The sequence below is a fragment of the Gamsiella multidivaricata genome (assembly GCF_025024155.1).
Source record: "Gamsiella multidivaricata strain RSA 2152 chromosome Unknown BC939scaffold_72, whole genome shotgun sequence".
Lineage (NCBI taxonomy): Eukaryota > Fungi > Mortierellomycota > Mortierellomycetes > Mortierellales > Mortierellaceae > Gamsiella > Gamsiella multidivaricata.
Genome location: NW_026251780.1, coordinates 33,245 through 53,101, shown reverse-complemented (window position 1 = coordinate 53,101; position 19,857 = coordinate 33,245). Strand labels below are relative to the sequence as shown.

The 19,857-nt window shown below is 50.1% G+C and overlaps 4 protein-coding genes across 4 annotated transcripts; 1 reads left to right on the top strand and 3 right to left on the bottom strand.

Moving 5' to 3' along the window:
• Positions 1 to 1,472: 1,472 nt before the first annotated feature.
• BC939DRAFT_289471 (SNF2 family N-terminal domain-containing protein) lies at positions 1,473 to 9,390 on the bottom strand. The gene is made up of 8 exons (XM_051551281.1): positions 7,448 to 9,390; positions 7,214 to 7,357; positions 6,555 to 7,124; positions 6,401 to 6,457; positions 6,228 to 6,308; positions 5,998 to 6,128; positions 3,113 to 5,915; positions 1,473 to 3,010 (listed from the first exon to the last, which is right to left on the bottom strand). Exons 1-8 carry the CDS (start codon positions 9,023 to 9,025, stop codon positions 1,505 to 1,507), a joined length of 6,870 nt encoding a protein of 2,289 aa, XP_051408555.1. The 5' UTR covers positions 9,026 to 9,390; the 3' UTR covers positions 1,473 to 1,504.
• A 1,117-nt stretch (positions 9,391 to 10,507) lies between these two features.
• Positions 10,508 to 11,274, top strand: BC939DRAFT_506421 (Tctex-1; the record flags this gene model as incomplete). Its single annotated transcript, XM_051560781.1, has 5 exons — positions 10,508 to 10,528; positions 10,649 to 10,693; positions 10,801 to 10,924; positions 11,037 to 11,114; positions 11,204 to 11,274. The coding sequence occupies 5 exons, from the start codon at positions 10,508 to 10,510 to the stop codon at positions 11,272 to 11,274; spliced, it is 339 nt and encodes a 112-aa protein (XP_051408554.1).
• Positions 11,275 to 11,659: 385 nt separating this feature from the next.
• On the bottom strand, positions 11,660 to 13,938 carry BC939DRAFT_531886 (uncharacterized protein; the record flags this gene model as incomplete). Its single annotated transcript, XM_051561638.1, has 4 exons — positions 13,572 to 13,938; positions 12,865 to 13,190; positions 12,387 to 12,651; positions 11,660 to 12,282 (listed from the first exon to the last, which is right to left on the bottom strand). Exons 1-4 carry the CDS (start codon positions 13,663 to 13,665, stop codon positions 11,660 to 11,662), a joined length of 1,308 nt encoding a protein of 435 aa, XP_051408553.1. The 5' UTR covers positions 13,666 to 13,938.
• A 313-nt stretch (positions 13,939 to 14,251) lies between these two features.
• BC939DRAFT_289312 (uncharacterized protein) lies at positions 14,252 to 19,484 on the bottom strand. Its single transcript, XM_051551280.1, has 7 exons — positions 19,019 to 19,484; positions 18,386 to 18,528; positions 18,073 to 18,290; positions 17,278 to 17,901; positions 16,932 to 17,170; positions 15,963 to 16,843; positions 14,252 to 15,873 (listed from the first exon to the last, which is right to left on the bottom strand). Exons 1-7 carry the CDS (start codon positions 19,111 to 19,113, stop codon positions 14,264 to 14,266), a joined length of 3,810 nt encoding a protein of 1,269 aa, XP_051408552.1. The 5' UTR covers positions 19,114 to 19,484; the 3' UTR covers positions 14,252 to 14,263.
• Positions 19,485 to 19,857: the final 373 nt, after the last annotated feature.

Below are 19,857 nucleotides of genomic sequence, written 5' to 3'. Positions count from 1 at the left end.
CGCGTGAGATTGACGACGCCTTTGGTGATGTGGGGCTGCTTGTGGATCTTATGCGTCAACAGTCCGCTGATATAAATGAAATTCTGCGCATACGGATGGAACGGGAATGCTTGGTGGACGAGGCCAGACTTAACTTGGAGCGAGAGAAGCCTGATCAGGAGGTGGAGCTGCTCCAGCTGAGAATCCGGAGAGAGGAGTATGAGCTTGAGGAGTTAAGACTGAGGAACCTGGAGAGAAAATTGGAGCTGGAAGAGAAAAGACAAAGGGTGCGATTGAGAAAGGAGGGGGATAGTTTTTAGGGAACATGGATGAGGGGTGGACGACCAAGTCAGGCTGATAAGTAAAGTGAGATATGAGCGCACTGCTTGAGATAAGTCTGTGCACTGTGGGCGATACATGTGGCTGAAGTGGTCAATTATCCAAGGGGTACTTTATACTACGACCGGAAATCATCGAATTGTCCTTTGGCACTGGCTCCCTTGGTATGTCTTTATGAGATAGAAATATAGAGAAGCCATATCTCGACCTATGTGGGATAACAAGAGAGGAGGCCAGCCTATGTTATCCTCCACTAGTCATAGTGTCTGACGTGTTGTGGTGACAGGAGGGGATTGCCCAAAAGGAAAAAATTCATCCACACTTTTCTAGAACCTTATTCTGTACCACTGTCGCGAATCAACCAAAAATAAGATTTTTGAAGGCGAAGCACTTTTGACAATCACACATGAGAAGGAGGCAAAGCAGAAAAGAAAAAAATAACGGGTGCGGAGGGGTGGTTTCGAACCCCTCGGGTCGATTGCTGCTTCTGCCAGTTTGGCGAAGAAGAATGTTCTGAATGAACTGAAGGTGTGATTGGCTAACGCATCCTGGCATACAGTTTCGTCTTTTCAGGTTATATAGCGCTCACTTCTTGCGTCGGAGGCGAAGTCGTTAACTATTACGGGGCAGATCTGTAACAACTGGCGATGATAGATTCACAGAGTCAATTGACTCGAGAGACAGATTGTTATAAAAAAAACCAGTTGTTACTCCGTATGATACCTTGATAGTGATGTACTGTCCACTGCGGCGGTGACCCTGGGCCCTTGAGCAAGTCAATGTTGCGTAGAGTTCCATCACGTTCTGGGCGATCCCCTTGCGCGCCGGGTCGTCCAGTCTGGAAATCCTACAGCGTTAGGATCTGGTATGCCTCTGGATCAACTGCGACGACGCTTGTAGTATATCTTTCGATCGATCTATGCCATCTCGAAGACTTTCAAATTGACATTCATTTCTGCTGTATTGACAGGGGTCCCTATTTCACGTTGCCTTTACAAACGATGTCGATGGGCAAAGACTCCGACGGCAACTACAACTCCTTATTTCTTTCATCGCTTCCAAAAGAGCATATATCATAGTAACAATGAATGCTGGTACAAACGCGTACAATCAAATCAGTAGGATAAAAGGATCCTTTTTTAATGAGAGCAAGTACAGCACAACGGTCAAAAAGCAAACACGAAGTTTAGTCTGAGTAGGATCTATGGGACGACGACCTAGACGACGCCGACCGCCGCGACCGCGAAGAAGAGGCATTCGACCTGCCTCGAGAATACGACCTAGAGCGCGACCTACCCCTGTCCCTGCCCCTGCCCCTGCCACGGCTTCTACTCCTACTCCTGCTCCTGCTCCTGCTCATGCTCATGCTCATGCTCATGCTCATACTCTTACCCTTACTCATAGCTCTACCTCTGCCCCTGCCCCTGTCTCTGCTTCGACTCCTGCTTCGACTCCTGGTTCTGCTTCTAGAAGACGACCGCGAAGACGACCGTGACGACGAAGTAGACGAAGAAGATGAAGACGTCGGTGACCGTCCTCTCGGACTGACCGCACGGAGCCGTTTCTTCTCATTGATCTTGCGCTGGAGATACTCGACCTGCTTGCTCGCTATCTGCATCATCTCATCCGTGTCACTCCCGCTCGAACTGCTGGTACTTCTGTTCCTACCCCTGCTGCGGCTTCTACTGCCATTTCTTGCGGCGTGGCCCTTCCCATTGCCATCGCGTCCGCGCTTTAGACTAGCTGACGGTGGTGGCGCCTTCTTGACCTCAGGGCCCTTCCTGCTAATGCTCGTACGGCTGACTCCGGTGCTGTTGCTAATACCAGAAGCCGCCGCATTGGCAGCCGCATTGGCAGCCGCATTGGCAGCCGCATTGGCCGCAGCAGCGGCGACAACACTCGGAATTTTGTTCAGCCTGATCGTTAACTTGAGTCCAGACGACTTGACCAACGCATTACCATCCTCGTAATCCCCATTGCTCTCCTTCGAAATCGTGACCAAAGGCGACGTCTGCTTCTTGGGAGCACCCACTCCTCTAGATTTCTTCTCAATCACCACCGCAGCCAGCTTCTTTTTCTTGATAGCATTGGTGTCTGCAAACTCCAGAGTCGCTACGTGGTCGCCTTCCCGATCGCTGTGTTCCACCTCGGTTTCGTAGCTCCCTCCCTGGCGCGACGATGACGCCTTGCCCTTGCCACGGTGGTTCACTGTATCCGGATTATTGCTGTTCATCGCCATCTGGGCTTCATAATACTTGCGCTTTTTTTTGGACACAGGCTTTGGATTCAGTACAATGTCGATCAAGTGTTCGATCCGGCGCATCACAACTGCCTCCTTGAGCCACACAAACTCCTCGGGTTCGGCAGGGGCTGTGGGCTTGGGCTTGGCGATAGATCCAGCTGGCGTAGCGTCCTCTTCTCGTTTTACCTCAGCCAATGATCCTTGCACAGTCTCCTTCTTGTGCTTTGGGTCTTCAGTGGTCTCGGTCTTTACGAGATGTCGTTCTTTTTGCAACTCTGCAAAGTGTCGGCTGATGGCCGCGAAAGGCAGGTCTTCGTCCTCAACAATCAAGTCCTGACGGTTAACACCATGCTTGGCAAGACCTTCCAGGAACGGTCGATCGTGAACCCCAGTTATCCACCAGCTCGGTAATCCAGGCGAGCGTCGCCCTGCAGCCAACAGAGCATCCACCTATTCACAGTCAGAAATAAAAGGCAATGTGTTAGACCTTCATCAAAAAGCGAGGTGTCCACATGTAGCCATGTTTCTTTCTTTGGCTAGACGGAAAAGTACCTTTGGATTAGTGAGAATCTGATCGCGAATGATGCTCATCACCTCAATGCGTTTCAGTGCACGTTTGGCTCGATCCAACGGTGGGACATCTCCTCCGCCATCATCCTTATCTTCTTTGTCCTCCTCGTCTTCCACTTTCGGGTGCGCGGATGAAAGACTCGACTCTCGACTCTGTCGATTCTGAGCGCTACTGCTGCTCTTGTCCACGACCTGTTGGCAGACTTTGACAAAGTCGTAATAAAACTCCTCCATCACCTCATCCGGCTTCTTCGTCAGCCCTGCCAGTTCCTTGAACCTGCTCCAATCATGGCCAACAGATCCATGCTTTTGCTTACGAATATGGGAGCTGAAGGAGCCCGCCTTGGAACGACCATTCTGGCCCTGAGTGCTGTAACTATTTGGTGTTCCTGGATCCGAGTATGAGGCTGCATTGTCCCGCAGACGAACCACGCCGAATGAGGCAATAGTCTTGTAGAACTCTGCCTTGTCCTTCTTGGTCCAGCGAGAAGCGATCTCGATCTCCTTTTGATGCTTCTTCTCCTGCGCCGCCTGCTCCCGCTGCAGCTGCCGGTCGTGTCGTTGCTTTTCCTTGGTCCTGTCCTTTTCTACTAGTGTGTTCTTGCGCGCGTCAAAATGGTGTTTGCGCTGAAGAGCGGACAAAATACGACGCAAACGGAGTCCGATGTCGGATTTCGAAGGCCACACTAACACTTTGCTATCGTTGCTACATCCATAGCTGACAACCCTCGGCTGTTTAGGTTGCTTGGGCTGTTTAGGCTGCTTTGATTTCGATGGCCGTCCATGGTCGTCCACATCATCGTCGTCATCCTTCGAATCCTTGGCGTTCAGCTCATATCTTCTGCCATAGAATGAAAACTCGGGGTCATTCCTGACTGCCTCATACTGGGGCTCCGTCACCAGATACCCATACTTAATAATCGCCAACATCAAATCCCGATCCTGATCATCTCCCCACCAAGGTGCTGGCGGTACTCCAGACACTGGCGGAATCTCCATCTGCTTGGCCAGATCCCAGTCCCGAGGGATAAGCTTCTGGATAGCGTCGATGAGCTGCACACGGAGGATGAGATTGCGACCCTTCTTCTGGATGTGATCCTTGTATTCCGCCGATGCCTCCAGGAGAAACGACCTGAACTCGATTGTCGCTTTTTTGCTCGCCTTCTCGTACGGAATATACTCAATTGAGGGTGTCTCATAGCCATTACTCATGTCACTTTCAGCCAAAATCGCCTCCAGCTCCTTGATCAGCTTCTGGTCATCCGCAGAGATGGACGCTCCTGTCGACATGCCTCGAAGGATTTCTCGCACCATGCAGTGGGCCACAGCGTTGAGATCCTTAACGGTTCGACGTGGAAAGAACACTCCCATCTGGTCCCAGCGTCCGTATCCGTAAATCATCAGCTTGCGTTCAAAGAGCTGTCGTTCTGCCATGCTCCATTGCCGGGGTGCCTCACGCTTCTTGCCTCCGTCTTTCGAATCCTTCTCATCCTTTTCGTCCTCAAAGTCCAGGTCCGAGACATAATCCTTTTCCTCAGAATCTGAATCTCCTTGTTCCTTTCCAAATCGCTGGACTTGTCGACGGCTACGTGGGGCGTTCAGGATTAGCTGGTCCTTAGTCGTGATATCTTGGATATTGACATTCGCACGTTCTGCCCATTTGTCCCAGAACTGCGGATCATTGACATCGAATTCCTCGCCAATGGGTGTTGACGAAAAGGTCGCCTTCGAAAACACAGATCCCTTCTCGTTTCCAGTGTGCTTGATCACCGTAGTACGGCGCTCCAGGATCTGGTCAATATCTTCCTCGCAGAACCTGGCACTAGTCTCATCATCGTCCAGAAGGGCACCATACGCACCCTTCTTGAGCAATTCTTCGACCTCTTTCTTGCTCAAGGACGAAGGCGGCTTGGGCATATCCGAGAGATCATCTGGATTGGGGGCAACATCCATCTTTTGCAGCACAGCCTTATCGAGTCCTAGCTTGATGCTTGCACGGTCAAACATCTCTTTCTCGTACGTGTTGCGGGTCACCAGCCGATAAATCTGCACAGGCTTGGTCTGTCCGATACGATGACAACGTGCTGTCGCCTGGAGGTCGTTCTGTGGGTTCCAATCGCTGTCAAAAATGACAACGGTATCCGCCGCCGTCAAGTTAATGCCGACACCACCTGCACGGGTACACAATAAAAAGATGAACGAGTCGGGTTGGGTCGAAAACCGATCGATCGCCGCCTGTCTCAAGTCCCCGCGAATCGATCCATCGATCCGCTCATTTACATACCCTCGTCCACGAATATAATCCTGCAACAGATCCAGACACCTGGTCATCTGCGAAAAGATCAACACCTTGTGCCCACCCTCCTTCAGCTTCTTCAGCAGTTTGTCGATCAGCACTAACTTTCCGGATGCTTCAATCAAGCACTGATACTTGGCCTCCGGGGTCACAGCGTTTTTTTCTGCAACAATGCGATCCTCTGCGCCGGAGATGAGATAAGGATGGATACAGCACTTGCGCAACTCCATCATCACATTGATTAAGCTGGGTCCTGCAGAGCGGCCCTTCTTTAGGAATCCAAAATTCTTCTCCAGGATGGCTCGATAGTAGGCCTTCTGGGTTGTCGTCAATTCGACCTCAATAATCGTTTCTTCTTTGACGGGAATCGACTTTTCAACATCCTCTTTGAACCGCCGCAGCATGAGGGGCTTCAGCAGTTCCTGCAATCGTTTCACTTCCTCCTCAGTCTTCAGGTTACCATATTCTGCCAGGAACGCTTTCTCGTTGCTAATCAAGATTGGATATTCAGAGCGTTAGAAACAAAGTTTTCAATACGAAATTGCTCTTAAGAAAGCATGTGAACACATACACAAAGCGCGAAGGCTCCAGAAAATTGAGAAGCGCAAACAGTTCATCGAGAGAATTCTGAAGCGGCGTTCCAGTCAACAGTACACGGTGCTCCAGACTATAAGTCTTCAAGATCTCGGATACTTTCGAAGCCTATTGGTAATATCAACAAAGGCCACAAGTATTACTATCTCAATTTTTCTCTGGAATAGATTGCGATATCGTGACCCTTCACGCACCAACAGCACTCACCGAGTTCTTCAATTTGTGTGCTTCATCGACAATAATAGCCCTCCACGCGACCGGTTTGAGCTGTGCAGATGCTGCGACAATCTGTGAGGGAGACGTAGACAGAAAAAGAACATGAAGTCAGCCTCAGGCTTTTGTTAGGACGCGATTAAGTTCTACAGACATTGCACGCATACCATCTCATATGTCGTGATCAAAACATCGAACTTGAATAGGTACGGCACAATCGCCCCCTGTCAACATGGAAAATGTAAGCGGTTAGCTCTAATGAACTTCAAGCACATGGATGCTCTTCGCTGGCACCACGAAGTCCCTGCTTCATCATCATACCTGGGCGTCCTTGTAATAATACTCCGCATCGCAGATCAAATTCCGCGACGTCAAGTTCCCGTGGAAGACTACAACATTCATATCCGTCCATGCCTCAAACTCGCGTTGCCAATGCGGTATCGTTGACAACGGTGCAATCACCAAGAACGGTCCCCGAATCCGGTACGTATTATGTATCTCGTTCAAAAACGACACCGACTGAACCGTCTTTCCGAGTCCCATCTCGTCTGCCATGATACACGACTGCTCATTGAACCAACAGTCCAACAACCAGTTCAAGCCCTCCAGCTGATACTGTCGCAGCAGGTTGCCGTGTTTAAAGGCCGGAGATTCTTGCAGTCTGCGAAACGCGCCTCGTGGTGGCCGGGGCAACTGTCGGGCCGCGCTGGCGTCTGGGATGATCTTACGTGCATAAAACTCGTGCACTTTCGTCGGATCCAGAGCCAAGACGTCGTCGCGCTTTTCCCAAGTTGAACCGTCATAAGGCGTATTGCACCATTTGACCAAGAAATAAATCTCGATTTCGCCTTCCAGTGTTTTTAGCTCTCCTTCATCAACAATGCGCTCGACCTATCACATCCAGGGACAATTAATATTGTTAGTTTGATTGCTTTAGCAACCTTCCTATAACGAAGCCTTAATATCGGATGCCAACTAACCCTGGTGAAAGCCGGGTTGAATGGCTCCCAGTCGATGTACTGTTGCCGCTTCTCCATGAACTTCATCACTCGATTTTTTCCTAAATGCTCGCCATCCTCGATTCGTTTTCTCCGCACCCATTCCACATGCAGATAACTCGAGTACTACGATCGTAAGTATGGTTCAATCCATATATTAGCAGCTAGGCAACAGATCACATTTTGAATGCCTCACAACCGTACTACTTCACGTACCTTATACTTGATCAAAAGTTCCTCTGTTCCATTATTCACCCTCCAATCCAAAATCTTTTCCAGTGTCCTGCTGGCCATAGGGATCACCACAGGGTCATAAGGCACCGCCCACCGCGCAGTGCTCCCTCCAGCTTTGGCTGCATTCTTCTTCCTCCCAGCGGGCTTCTTGGCTGGCGGGGACGTCTTCCCATTAAACTCTTGATCAGATTCTGAAGACGAGGATGACGACTCGGACGAAGATGACGATGACGACTCGCCGTCCTCTGAGCTCGATGATCCAGAATCCGAATTCGAATCGTCACTGTAATATGGTTTTTTTGCCTTGGTTGGCTTTTGTGTAGAGTGCTGCTTCTGTGATTGCTGTTTTGCCGTCTGTTTTTGAGCTAGTGAGAATGCCTGCTGATGCTGTTGTTGACTTTGAAACTGATGCTGTTGTTGCTGCCGGATTGGTTGATGCTGCTGTTGTACATTGTGGATATATTGCTGTGGTTTTTGTAGCTGGAGCCCCAGTTGTTGCTGTTGGTACAGCTGTGACGACTGGTGCAACTGATTCGGAAGTGATGTTAATGTCTGCTGTTGGGCTGCTTGTGGTAGGGGTTGCTGAGCCGGCTGTTTCTTGGTAGCCTCGGCTAGTTTCACTCCCTTGACACGGCTCGCACCCTGTTGCCGAGGGGACTTGATGTTTGAAGGCATAGGTGTAGCTGGCGACGTGACCTCAGACAAGAGTACCCCATTAAGTGTCGCAGATGGCTGGTTTTGATGCTGCAATTTCTGTTGGTGTTGCGCAGGATGTGTCGGCAGCTGGGTATATGGGGTCGCAGACACTACCATCGATTGCTGTAGCATAGACTGCGTATGAGCCGTCAAGTACTGGACATGAGCTTGCGCCTGCGTTTGTGCTAATACCTGCTGTGCCTGGTGTGCCTGTGCTTGAGCGAATACCTGAGCCTGTAACGCTCGTGCTGTCTTTGCCGCTTGTGCCTGCGCACGCGCCTGTGCTTGTGCTTGTGCTTGTGCCTGTGCCTGCTGCATCACCAGCTCCTGTTGCTGCTGTTGTTGCTGTTGCTGTTGTCGAGCAAGTTCCTGGGCCTGTGCTAATGCCAACGACTGTGCCTGCACTTGGATCTGGGGCGACCCCAAAATGGAGGACGTCAAGGGCGCCTGGCTTAGGTGAGGTGATGTCAAGTGCGACTGATCCATGGCCCCAAGCACTGCTGCCGTCGTTGTATCGTACGTCAATGCCTGACTGAACGCCATTGTCGTCGCATTACTGAACTGTAGAGGCGAAGCGAATCCAAAGCTGTGCTGCTGCTGTTGCTGTTGTGGTTGTGGAGGTTGTGCTTGCGGTTGCGGAGTCTGCTGCTGCTGCTGATGCTGTTGTAGAAACAGTTGTTGGTGTTGCTGTTGCTGATACTGGTATTGTGTTTGTTGCTGTTGTAGGTACAGCTGATGCTGATGCGTCAAACCGGTGGCCGCGTGGAGATCCATCTGCTGTAGCGGCTGATGCGATGATGCAAAGGATTGTGTGTGGAAGGCCTGTTGCTGGAACTGTTGGAGCGGTGAGTATACCTGCTGCATCTGCAACTGCTGCTGCTGCTGTTGTGGGAGTGGCGGCGGTGGTTGCTGCTGCTGCTGCTGCTGCTGTTGAAGATGCTGCTGGCTCTGTTGTGGTTGGAGCAGGATCTGACTTGCAGGCAAGTGTGCCTATGGTAACATGTATGATAAAGACACCATTGTGTCAGCGATTTTTGTTTGCCATTTTGTAGGACGCGTTCGGAGGTAACTTTAAATGGCGTCCGGAGCGGACCCCAGAGGCTGGGTTTCATTCTGGTACGCCTCGACGTGAAACAAAGTTAAGGACGTTCAGAACAGCACGGGGTGGGCGGTGCACAGCGAAAATGACGGCGCCCTTTCAGTCCGGCTAACGTGCACACAACATTGCCACTGCCAAAGCGTCCTTGACTGGGCACAGCCTGGAAAAGGTGGACTTGCCTGATAGTTGAAATTCGCGTCCATGGCTCCACGGGTATTTGTCTTGGAATAGAGAGGGTGGAACCAGCAGGGCTGCAAAGAAGACTTGAGGTCGAGATGAACAAACGGGTCCGAGATGAGTTTTGGGGCAATGTCAGTGAGTGATTTGGGCGAGTGCCTCCTTACTTCATTTTTCGAGTGCAACCAATGCCTCGCAGGCAGGGACCGCTCTCTTGCTCCTCCTTGGCTGGCCTGAACTGGGCTGTCATCCCTCCCAAGTACCCGCACTGCTGCATCCTCTTCTCTTCTCTCTCCATTTTTCTTCTTCTTTTTCTCTTGCCCCTTGTGTCCACGTCCTTCTCTTTCATTCCTCTGTCCTCCTCTTACTCCCGGTCTTCATCCACGCAACCTCGAACATTCCCTCGCACTTGCCACCTTGTTCTTCGCTTCCAGCACGCTCCCCTACAACAAGAAAAACACATACCTATGGTCCGTCCTTAGTTCCTGCAGTGTGCTGTTGCTGTTGAGGGGAGGTGGGTAGGGAGAGATGTGTGTTGGGCCTTTGTGCATCATCATCGGCAGCCCCCAAAAAGAGATTCCTAAAAAAAAATTGGCCAGAGAGGCGAAACGCGCAGCTTGTACGATAATAAAAATTTCTTTTATTCATGCGGATGGGGATGAACATGGATGTTGATCACTAGTGAGGTATATGACGATGTGAAATCTGAGGAATGGTCCATGGCTCGGTGGAGGCGTATAAGTTTCCTTCCTGAGTGGAGTACGTGCGACCCCCAGGGTCTGCGCAAGGAACTTGCGCGTATTGCGGGGAAAAGAAGGACCAAAAACAAAAAAAGAAAAAAAGTAACAGCTGGCTGTGCCTGAGCTCTCGGGTGTGGTGTGGTGTGGAGTGTAGAATGAGCGAGAGAGTGGGCTGCCCATTGAAACAAGTGCTTGTTTGCTCGTGACAGTTTATGCAAGACCAAGGCCGCCAAAAGGAAGCCGCTTCCTTCCTCCCCCTCCGCCATCTCGATTCCGCTCCTCCTTCAACTTCCCACGCCAGATTCTCTTCACAACGCTGCATCAACAGCAATGGCCATGGCACCCGATGAAGTATGAACACCACCCAACATCGCAGCAAGAACTGAGCATGAAAAATGGCGTCCGTGGGAAACCGTATTAACCTGCAGCAACTGGAATACCTTGCCTTCATTCTTTTTTTGGTGGCAATAGAAACAAAAGTTCGACATCAAGGCAGCAACAGTCATCCTCGAGGAGGTATGTACAGCTCCTGGATACTTATCCTCCTTTAGCAATTGGATAAATGGAAACCCAACCCTTTTTTGAACACTCGATGGATTACTTATACTATGATGACATTCTAGGTTGTGAAAAAGGTCCTCAAGGATGCCGAATATCGCGCTGATCTCGTCCCAGAGTGGCAGGCTGCCATCTACAAAGAAGCTATTGCGCGTCTCATCCAGCTCAAAGGGACCTTCAAGTATATCGGTAAAGGCGCCTTTCGATGCATACTCAGGAACATAGCATAATCTACCCCTGAAGAACACAACTGCCCACCTATCAACCTAAACTCGGTACCTCTCTTTCTCAATCGAACTAGTTACGAGCACAATCTTGGAGTCCGTAGGAGCTGGCGTGCACATATCCTCCACAAGTTTATGGGACGCAGAATCTGATGGTATGTTTCTGCTTTGTTTTAATGCCCTTTATACCATCAAAACTGGCCTTAATTTAACAACAACCGGTCGATCTTATACTATGTTATAGGCTCTGCCGTCTTCCGCTTCGAGAACAAGACCATGATTGCCTTTGTCTATGCATTCGGACTGTCAGTCTAGTCACGAATTCGTATTCCCTTTCCTCTCAGTAATAAGACATAACTCCTGCGGTTAAACTGCATCCGAAGGCCAATGCGTCGTGTGTGAGGGGGGATATATATTTTATTTTACAGTGTTTACAGAAGCAGGTGGCAATCGTAGGGGGAGAAGAGGACTGAGGAATGGGACAACCTTGAGAAGCAAAAAGGGATAAGCTGGAGAAGCAAAGAAGAAAACTTGAGAACAAGTTGAAAAAAGCAAAAGGGATAGATCGAAAAGGCGAAGAGGACAACTTGAAGGAGCAAAAACGGAGCGCCATAAAAGAAATGAAAACGGATTAAAATGATCAGCGCGAAAGGACCATAAAAGCGACCTAAAGAGATAAAGGGCGCTATGGGGATCCTCTTTACACCACGACATGTCGCTGCGCGAGCTCCAACTCCCGAATCTTCTCCAGAAACGACCTCACATTTCCTTCATTCAGCCCCTTCAAACTCTGTTGCTGCTGCTGCTGGGATTGTTGTTGTTCCCGACCCTGACCATGCATCTGCCCATACTGCTCCTCTCCACTCTCCACATCATCCACCTCCATGCGATCGCCATCCAAATGACTCACCGTCGTCTTATACGATGAGCCATACCCTCCTGTCTCTCCTCCATCTCCTCCAGCAGACTCCGTTCCAGATGCGGTACCCGAAGATGACGACGATGACAATGTCCTCGGCGGCGGTGGTGGCCGCTGCCGTGGTGATGATAGTTTCCTCACAATATCGACCGCCAGCAGACTCATATCTCTCAGCTGGCTCTTCCGGAACTGAATCTCATCCAAACTCGTCCTCAGGCCCTGCCGGCTTATCTGTAGCTGATTATCGAGCTCTTGCAAATGCCACGTTGCTCGGTTGTTGTTGTCCGTCATCTCCTGAACGGCCTGATGCAAATCGTTCGCCATCTTATTCCGCGCCTGATGTTGCGACTTGAACTCGGGCGTGAAGGGTGAGTACGGCCACTTGAACGTCTCTAATGGGTGGTCTTTTTTCATAATGAATAAATGGATGGAAAACACATTAGCCATGAGCACAATGGAATGCCATGAATTTTCGCATAGCAAACGCACAAATCGGGCGAAAACTCACCTATATCGACCTGGGTATTCAAAAATCCAAACCGTCCTGATACTGAAGCTTCCGCCTGCTTCTGTCGAACTGCCTCCGTCTCTGCCTCTGCCGCCGCCGCTGCTGCTGCCGCCGCCGCCTTCTTCGTCATCTTCGATGCCTTTGGTGTCTTTCCTGCTGGTTTGGATCCATCCGCTGCTACAGCCGGTGTCCTCTTTTTATATTTCGTCCCTTTCTTCGGTCCCTTCTTCTTTTTTGCGACCTCGCCCGGAGCAGGAGCATTAGACTAAAGGAGTGTAAAAAAAAATCAATTTTGTCACGACGCTTATCGAAGGTAATATGTGGTGAGCACAGCAAACAAACGTGGAGTGAAAGAAGAAAAATTGTTTGGCGTCAAAAGAGAGAGGTGCAGATGCATAACACTACATGTAGCACAAAAGGAGGGGAGGAAGGAACTTGCGCGGTTTTGATTTTATGCAAGTGTTTTTGCTTTGCTTACATCGTTAGCGCTAAGAGGCGCCCCCGGTGCTGGCGCTGCTGCCTCGGCCGTTGCATTTACTGCTACTCCTGCTGACGGGACTACGTCCTGCATTGGTGCTGCTGTTGATGTTGCAGATGTTGCAGGTGTTGCAGTTGCTGGTACAGATATAGCAGATGCATCCGGTGTAACCGCTTTAGTTACTGCTGAAGCTGGAGTACCCTTCTTTCGCGTCTTTTTTGCCGGTTTCGCAAACAAGTCTTCTACGACGGTATCGCCGTTCATAACTTCATCCTCGACAATTTCATCGCCCATTGTCTCATCCATATCTGGTCCGCTGTCGCTATCTGCAAAGTGGTATCGCAAGAAGTAATAACAAAAAGAGCATTTTTTTTTTGTTACGCACTTGATCGATGGCAAACGTGTTCTTTCGAAAAAAATAAACGTTCCTCAAGTCGAGTGGACGATGTATGGCCCCTGCAATAAAAAATGCTCGGGCATATAAAAAATTCAACTCAGATATTCATAGAACCCAAGAAATTGGAGCCTGGGATGAAAACGCTCTACAGTAGAGCAGTTGAAGCGGGAAAAAAGGGAAACTTGTTGTTGTAGTTGTTGTTCAAGGATCCATCCCTGTACCTCATTACTTGATAACGGAACAAAAAAAATAAGGAGGGAAGGCGGGAAGGCTAATTAAAATATGTGGATATGTGGGTGGCTGTTCATACCTGAACCTGAGCTGGCTCCGCTGGCGGGTTCAAAGTCAAGATCATCAGCAGAATCTGAGTCCGAGTCATACTGCATCGACATAAAGGATGCCATGGTGCTTGGAGGTCTGCTGAGCGAATTGAGTGGAGTGTGCTTGAGGGAGTACTTGTATTCTGGACTATGTATGTAGTTGAATTTTATTTTATGGATCCTTCCTTGAAGGAGAGCGAGGCAAGAGTAAAGACTTATCGATGAGGATGGCTCGGTGGAGTAGGAAAAGGAACTGGGGCGATTGAACGAGAGCTGATGCGTGTAGGAAAGAAAACAGAGGGATGAAGGAGCGATTGAGGAGAGCCGTTTTCCACTCTGCAGATCCGCCCTTTTCCCTTTTCCCTTTTCCCCTTCCCTCCTCACCACTCACTTTCCCTCCTTGCAGACTCATCGCTTCTGGTCGAGAACCGTCACTTGGCCAGGACAAGCCACCAGTCGCGCCTACATTCTGCCAGCGTGTAGTAGCCTACAGACGCGACGCGTGCTACACGCGGCTCGGACCCTTTGAGAACCGTATTGTGTAAACACTCCAAACTCCGCATTTTATTCTCTTTCCACTCGCCACGTTCAAGAAGGATTATTACAGTGTACAGACCGGTGTTTTCGTGGTAGAACAAAAAAAAAAAAAAAAAAAGACAAATATCTATATATCATGAATGCCCTACGGGAAGTTGCTCATATCGATCTCAGGGTTGGCATGCTGGTGCTGTTGTTCCTGCACAATGGCAGTCAGCGTCGATGCTGGAGGCTGGGACTGTGCAGGGCTGGTGGATGCAGACTGCTGAGGGGTTCCAGAGATAGACGTCTGCTGCTGCTGCTGATGCTCGAAATCAACGTCGTTATCTCGTTGTTGTTGTTGTTGTTCGCGCTGCTGCTGCTCGCGCTGTTGTTGTTCACGTTGCTGGTGTTCACGCTCGCGCTGCTGCTGCTCACGTTGCTGCTGGTCGCGTTGCTTCAACTGTTGCAGTGTTTGATGCTGAGGCGGCTGGAACTGCTGTGGACGATAGAATTGCTGCTGGTATTGGTACTGGTGTTGCTGCTGATGGAAATGTTGTTGCTGCTGTTGTTGTTGTTGTTGTTGTTGCTGTTGTTGCTGTTGTTGTTGTTGCTGCTGTTGTTGTTGTTGTTGTTGTTGTTGTTGAAGATGGCCCATGGTCGGTATAGCGTCACCAGAGCTCGATCGGGGTGGTAATACTGGTGTAAATATACCATTCTCCTGTGACATCACTGGGGACGGTACATGGCCAGGCATACGACGTGGAGGAGGTGCTGGGTTCTGGCTAAGACTTCCGACCGATCCTTGACGTTGACCTGTAAATCCGTTCGGCGATCCATTCATCGCTGGTGATGCTGCCGCTGCCACTGGCACGACTGCGGGTGCTGCGGTCGAAGATGCAGGTGCAGCTGCTGGCGCGGCAGCGGATGATGGCGATGCTGGCGACGCTGTGTCAATACCAGTCTGACCGTTCTGTCCTGCACCATTGTTGATTTCGTTAGTCGCACTACTGAACGAAGGCCTCTCGCTCCTGATAAACAACTCCGAGGTATTGACAATCAAGAACTCGACAGTCATGTTCTTGTAGGACATGTCCATGATCTCTCTGCTCGGATCTGGGTTCCTCATCAGTGTTGGACCAAAGACTACAGACAAGTTCTTGGCATGCATCAAGTTTACGCTCTCCAGCTCAGTGACTCTGTTTAGATGCTCGAGCAGCACCTTGAGCGTCAGGTAGTGAGCATAGGGCATGCGGTCCAGGAGATCGTGGAAGACTTGGAACTTTGCCTCATTGTGTGGCAAGCCTACGGCGTCCAAGAATTCGGTGTACAGGTCGTAAGGCACAAGGGGCTCAGGCAAGCTACGGAGGTACTGCTTCAACACGGAGGTGATGGAGCAAATATCCTGATATAGTGAGGAGTCCATCAAGTCAGGGTAAAGTCCAACATCATACGCCTGAACGAGCTGTCGTGCTTCGGCAGCCATACCCGAGCGACGGTAGATACCCTCAACATCTAGACCTCTCTGATCTACGGCCTCGATACATTTCTCGACCACAAGAGGGATGTCTCGTTGCTCGAGCTCGAGTTGATCCAGCAGATTGTTACCAAACATGATCTGCTTAGCGGGCGGGGAGGGTGGAGCTCCGTAGCTGCTGCCGCCGCTACCGCTGGCAGGGAAGTTGCGAAGGCTCGAAGAATCTGAATCCTTCAACTTGCCAGAGCAGGCTGGCACGATCTCGTTAGTACACCGGCTGTGAATCTGGAACCCGCATCCTATATAATCACAAATTAAAGGTCAGATTTGCCACAAATTGTACTGAAACACACGAATATGGACACCAGACAGATCCAGGATAACTTACCGCGACACCTGTATTCTCGGCCCCACAACTTGTCGTCGCAGCAATCGCACCGCACTGGCTTGAGGTAGTTGTACTGGATAAAGTAGTGCTGCTCTGTGGAGCGTCCGTTGATAGAGCCGGTCTCGCTGTTGACGGAAAAAGACCTTGTAGGGGGGAGGATCTGTCCGTTGCTACTTCCTGTGTCTGACATCATCTGGCCGTTCCTACCGTTAGTTGCCTCGGCACCGTAGCCTGGGCCCTCGACCATCAGCTTTCCGAACATGGCGCCAACCGACTTCACCGTGCTGGCACCCGCGCCGAGAGTGTTCATTGCGCCTTTCTTCCAGTTGAACTTTTTGGGTGAGATGATCTCTTCGCCAAAGATGTCCTCTTGGATCTCTTCCCTTTTATTCCTGATGCTACGCAATGGATCGTCCGAATTGGTCGAGTTGAACGAATAGGTCGAATCGCTGCTGCGTGCAACTGCCAGCTGAGGCGCCTTGAGTTCCTGTTGGCTGCCTCCGCTCACCTGCCGCTGCCTCCTTTTGCCTGAGGAGAACCAGCCCCCGCCGGCGTTGGCAGTTGAGGATGGTGCTGCCGGAGGTGTTGGCTTGTTGTCTTTGCGCTCATACATTTCCCTCATCATGTCATTGTTCATGGTCGATAGCTCGGCGTTGCGAACACTGAGGATCTGCATTTCATCAAGAACACCATCGCGCTGCTCGACGTACGTCTGAATCTCACGCTGCAGACGCTCCTTCTGCTCCTGAAGCGCCTTCACCTCTGACTGATAGGCTTGCTTCATGAAATCATGGCTGGTGCTCATGCGAGGGTTGGAAGTTAGGGGCATTGAGGGCTGCAATTTGTCTAGGTCGTTACTTGCAATGGCCTCCTCTTTCGTTCTGTAGATAAAAACAAGTTGATTTGTCAGCCAATCCGCCAGTGATTTCCGCTCTGTCGATGATGCGACCAATGGCACTGGCGACTTACCTGAGCTCCTCATTCATTGCCTCAAGATCCATTCCCAGCAAATCCTTTTCGATGTACAGGTCTCGTACAGCTTTCTCAAGCTGTGTATGTTTCTGCGTCAGTTTCTCAATCTTTTCGTGCAAAAGTCCATATTCTTGCTGGGGCGTTCCATGGATCAGAGGGCTCATAGGGTTATACTTGGCCAGCTCAACGCGCAGCTCTCGGATTAGTACAGCAGCTTCTGCTGGGTTCATATTCTCCTGATCGATGATCCCATAAAACGAATGCAAAGAATTAGATACACCATTCCGAACATGGATGTGCAGAATATTTGTCAGTGTGCAAAGGCATGAAACATTCAACTTACCTCTGATGGCTCGGAGGTCGCTGGTGAATGGGGCATCGGGTTAAGGAAGCGATCAGATATGCGTTTGGGAGCAGTGATAGATGTAGATCCCGAGACCTCAGACATGGAAGAAGACGAAGAGGAGAGAGGCTTGAGTCCGTCTCCAAAGCTAGGCTTCTCGGTTAAGGTCAAAGTTGATGTACTCAAACGCGCATCTGCGCGGGCGATGCTCAACCTGTACGAGCCGCGGTCCTGTCCATTGACCAGCTCCACATCCTTGGACGAGGGTGTTGAAGGGGATGAGCCCTTGCTATCCTTTTCAGATTCGCTCAGCATGTCTCCCAAATCAAATCCACTGGTTACAGCTTCATCCAATCCGAAAAGAAGCGGTGGAAGGAATGGTGGTCCAACATCGAGAGAGGGAAGGCCAGTACCGTTTGGCTTTGGACGACTATCTGAGCGAGGCGTAGGCCCAGATTGTGCATTATTGTAGCCATTAGTGCCATAGCGATTGGACTGTATGGGCTGTTGAGGTCGTGTCATGTCGGGTTGAGCGCGTCTGTCGGGGACCGGTTCTGGTTGGTGATACCGGCTGGCCGGATTACTGTTTGGCCTTGGGGATTGGGATTCATGAGGCTGCTTGTGCTGAAGAGGATACAAAGGGCCGGATGTAGCGGGTAAGAATCATATTATCTGTTACAGGCAACAGAAGGTAGAATGGATGCTTATCCGCGGAGAAGCAAAGCCCAGGGCGGATGTATCAATCGTCATCAAAAATGCTGTTTCAGATAACATTCCTTCGCCGTTGGCACATACCTCTGATTCAGGGATTGTTGGCAGTGATTTCTCCATTGCCCTCTCGGCGCGCTCCATGCGTTCGCGCTCTTCTCGCTCTCGCTGGCGTTTAGCTTCCTTGCGTTCCTGATGACATTTCATACAGTATATACCCTGTGATGTCTTTGCAAACACCAGGTCTTCGATCTTGGAGTCGCATTGTGTGCATCGGAAACAGTCAGCATGGTATGCCTCGTCGCCTGTATGATATGGATGAACATAAAAGTGGAATAAATACGTGAAGAGCGAAATTCTTCTCGTTAGCCTAGTACAATGCCGCGGAGAAAGCTCTTACCAGTCATGATAGCCTCGTCGAGGATAGGCCTCCGACAGAAGCTGCAGCTGTACGAGCACTGCTCACAGATGGGGCTGCCATCTGAGAGCAAGAGCAGGTTGCTGTCGCACTCGACCCTGAGCTTGCATTTTGCGCACCGGAAGCTGTTGTGGATGGTTTATAATCCGCAGGACCATAGTTGGATGTGGAGGAGGCCATCGTGAATAGATTTGAATGCATTAAAGAGTGCAGGAGAGAGGTACCACGAGGGGTGCATTAAAGAAAAAAATTGAGCAGCACGTCCTTGGTTAGTGTTGGCAATTTGTTTCATTTTTTTTTTTTTTTTTTATAATTCAGGTACCATCCTGGTAACACCTTTTTTTGCTGAAAAAATAATTCCTTCTGTCGATCACAAAGAAAGACCGCGAAGCAATTGGAGGAAAGCCCGCAACTGTAAGCGCACTTGCCGCTGATGAGATGAGGAGAGAGGAGGGTGGTCGGATTTGCTTATAAAATAAACGTATGTAAATGCGTGTTCCTGGCTGCACACATGCACAAGCAGCAATTGAAGGCAGAAGTGAAATGGACCCTTCGCATATTCTCCTCGGGCCAAATAGCCTGTGTTCTTGATGTTGTAGCTTTCATTTTACTTGCCATTGAACATGCCATAGTCCCTCTCCAAAGGCGACTACGCTGCCCTCTTCAATAGAGCTGTGACAGCCCAGACAGACGGGATCCTGATCTTCCATTGGATGATGGGTTCGAATGAGAAAGTGCGCAATGTACTGATGACAAGGTGAGACGGAGTATTAAAAAATTGGTAATCGAGAGGAAATAAGAGCTCGAGAAACGAATGGGGAGTGTTCATGCAGTTTGGTCGAGAAGGAGTGAGCGAGCGAGTGAGAAGGAGAGTGCGCTAGAAGGGGTGGTAGAGATTGAATGGGTCAGTCAAGTCTTTGTGGTTTCGTCACTGGCGACAAGAGAAAGGGCTAGTGTTACGCAGGTACAAGTGAAATATGAAGGTGAGGATGAGGACAAGTGGATAAAGGGATGATGAAGGAAGGAAGGGATGGGCAAGATGAGACGGATGAGGAAAGAGATTGCTCCGCTGAAAGGAGAGAGGAAAAGGAGCAACAAAAAAAAAATGAGAGCAGAAGACGAATAAACCCTAACGAAGATGAGGTGCGACCTGAGCGCGTGTTCTACCAACAACGCTCTACGACGAGTTCTAAGGACTTGTAGGAAAATACCCGCACCATCTCCCACCATCCTCTTCCTCTGGCATGGTGACAATGGTCGCATGCATGGACTACTTGCTCGCATGGATTTTGTACCTCGCACAAAGATGCTTGTGATGCAATTTGTAAAAGATCGCGAAATGCACAACCACTTAAGACAGGGCTGCCTGCTACCGAGGGTGGCATTCAGGTCCTTCTTTCTCCATACCCATCCTCATCAGGGCAATTGCAGGCAGCTTTGCAACAATTGGGACC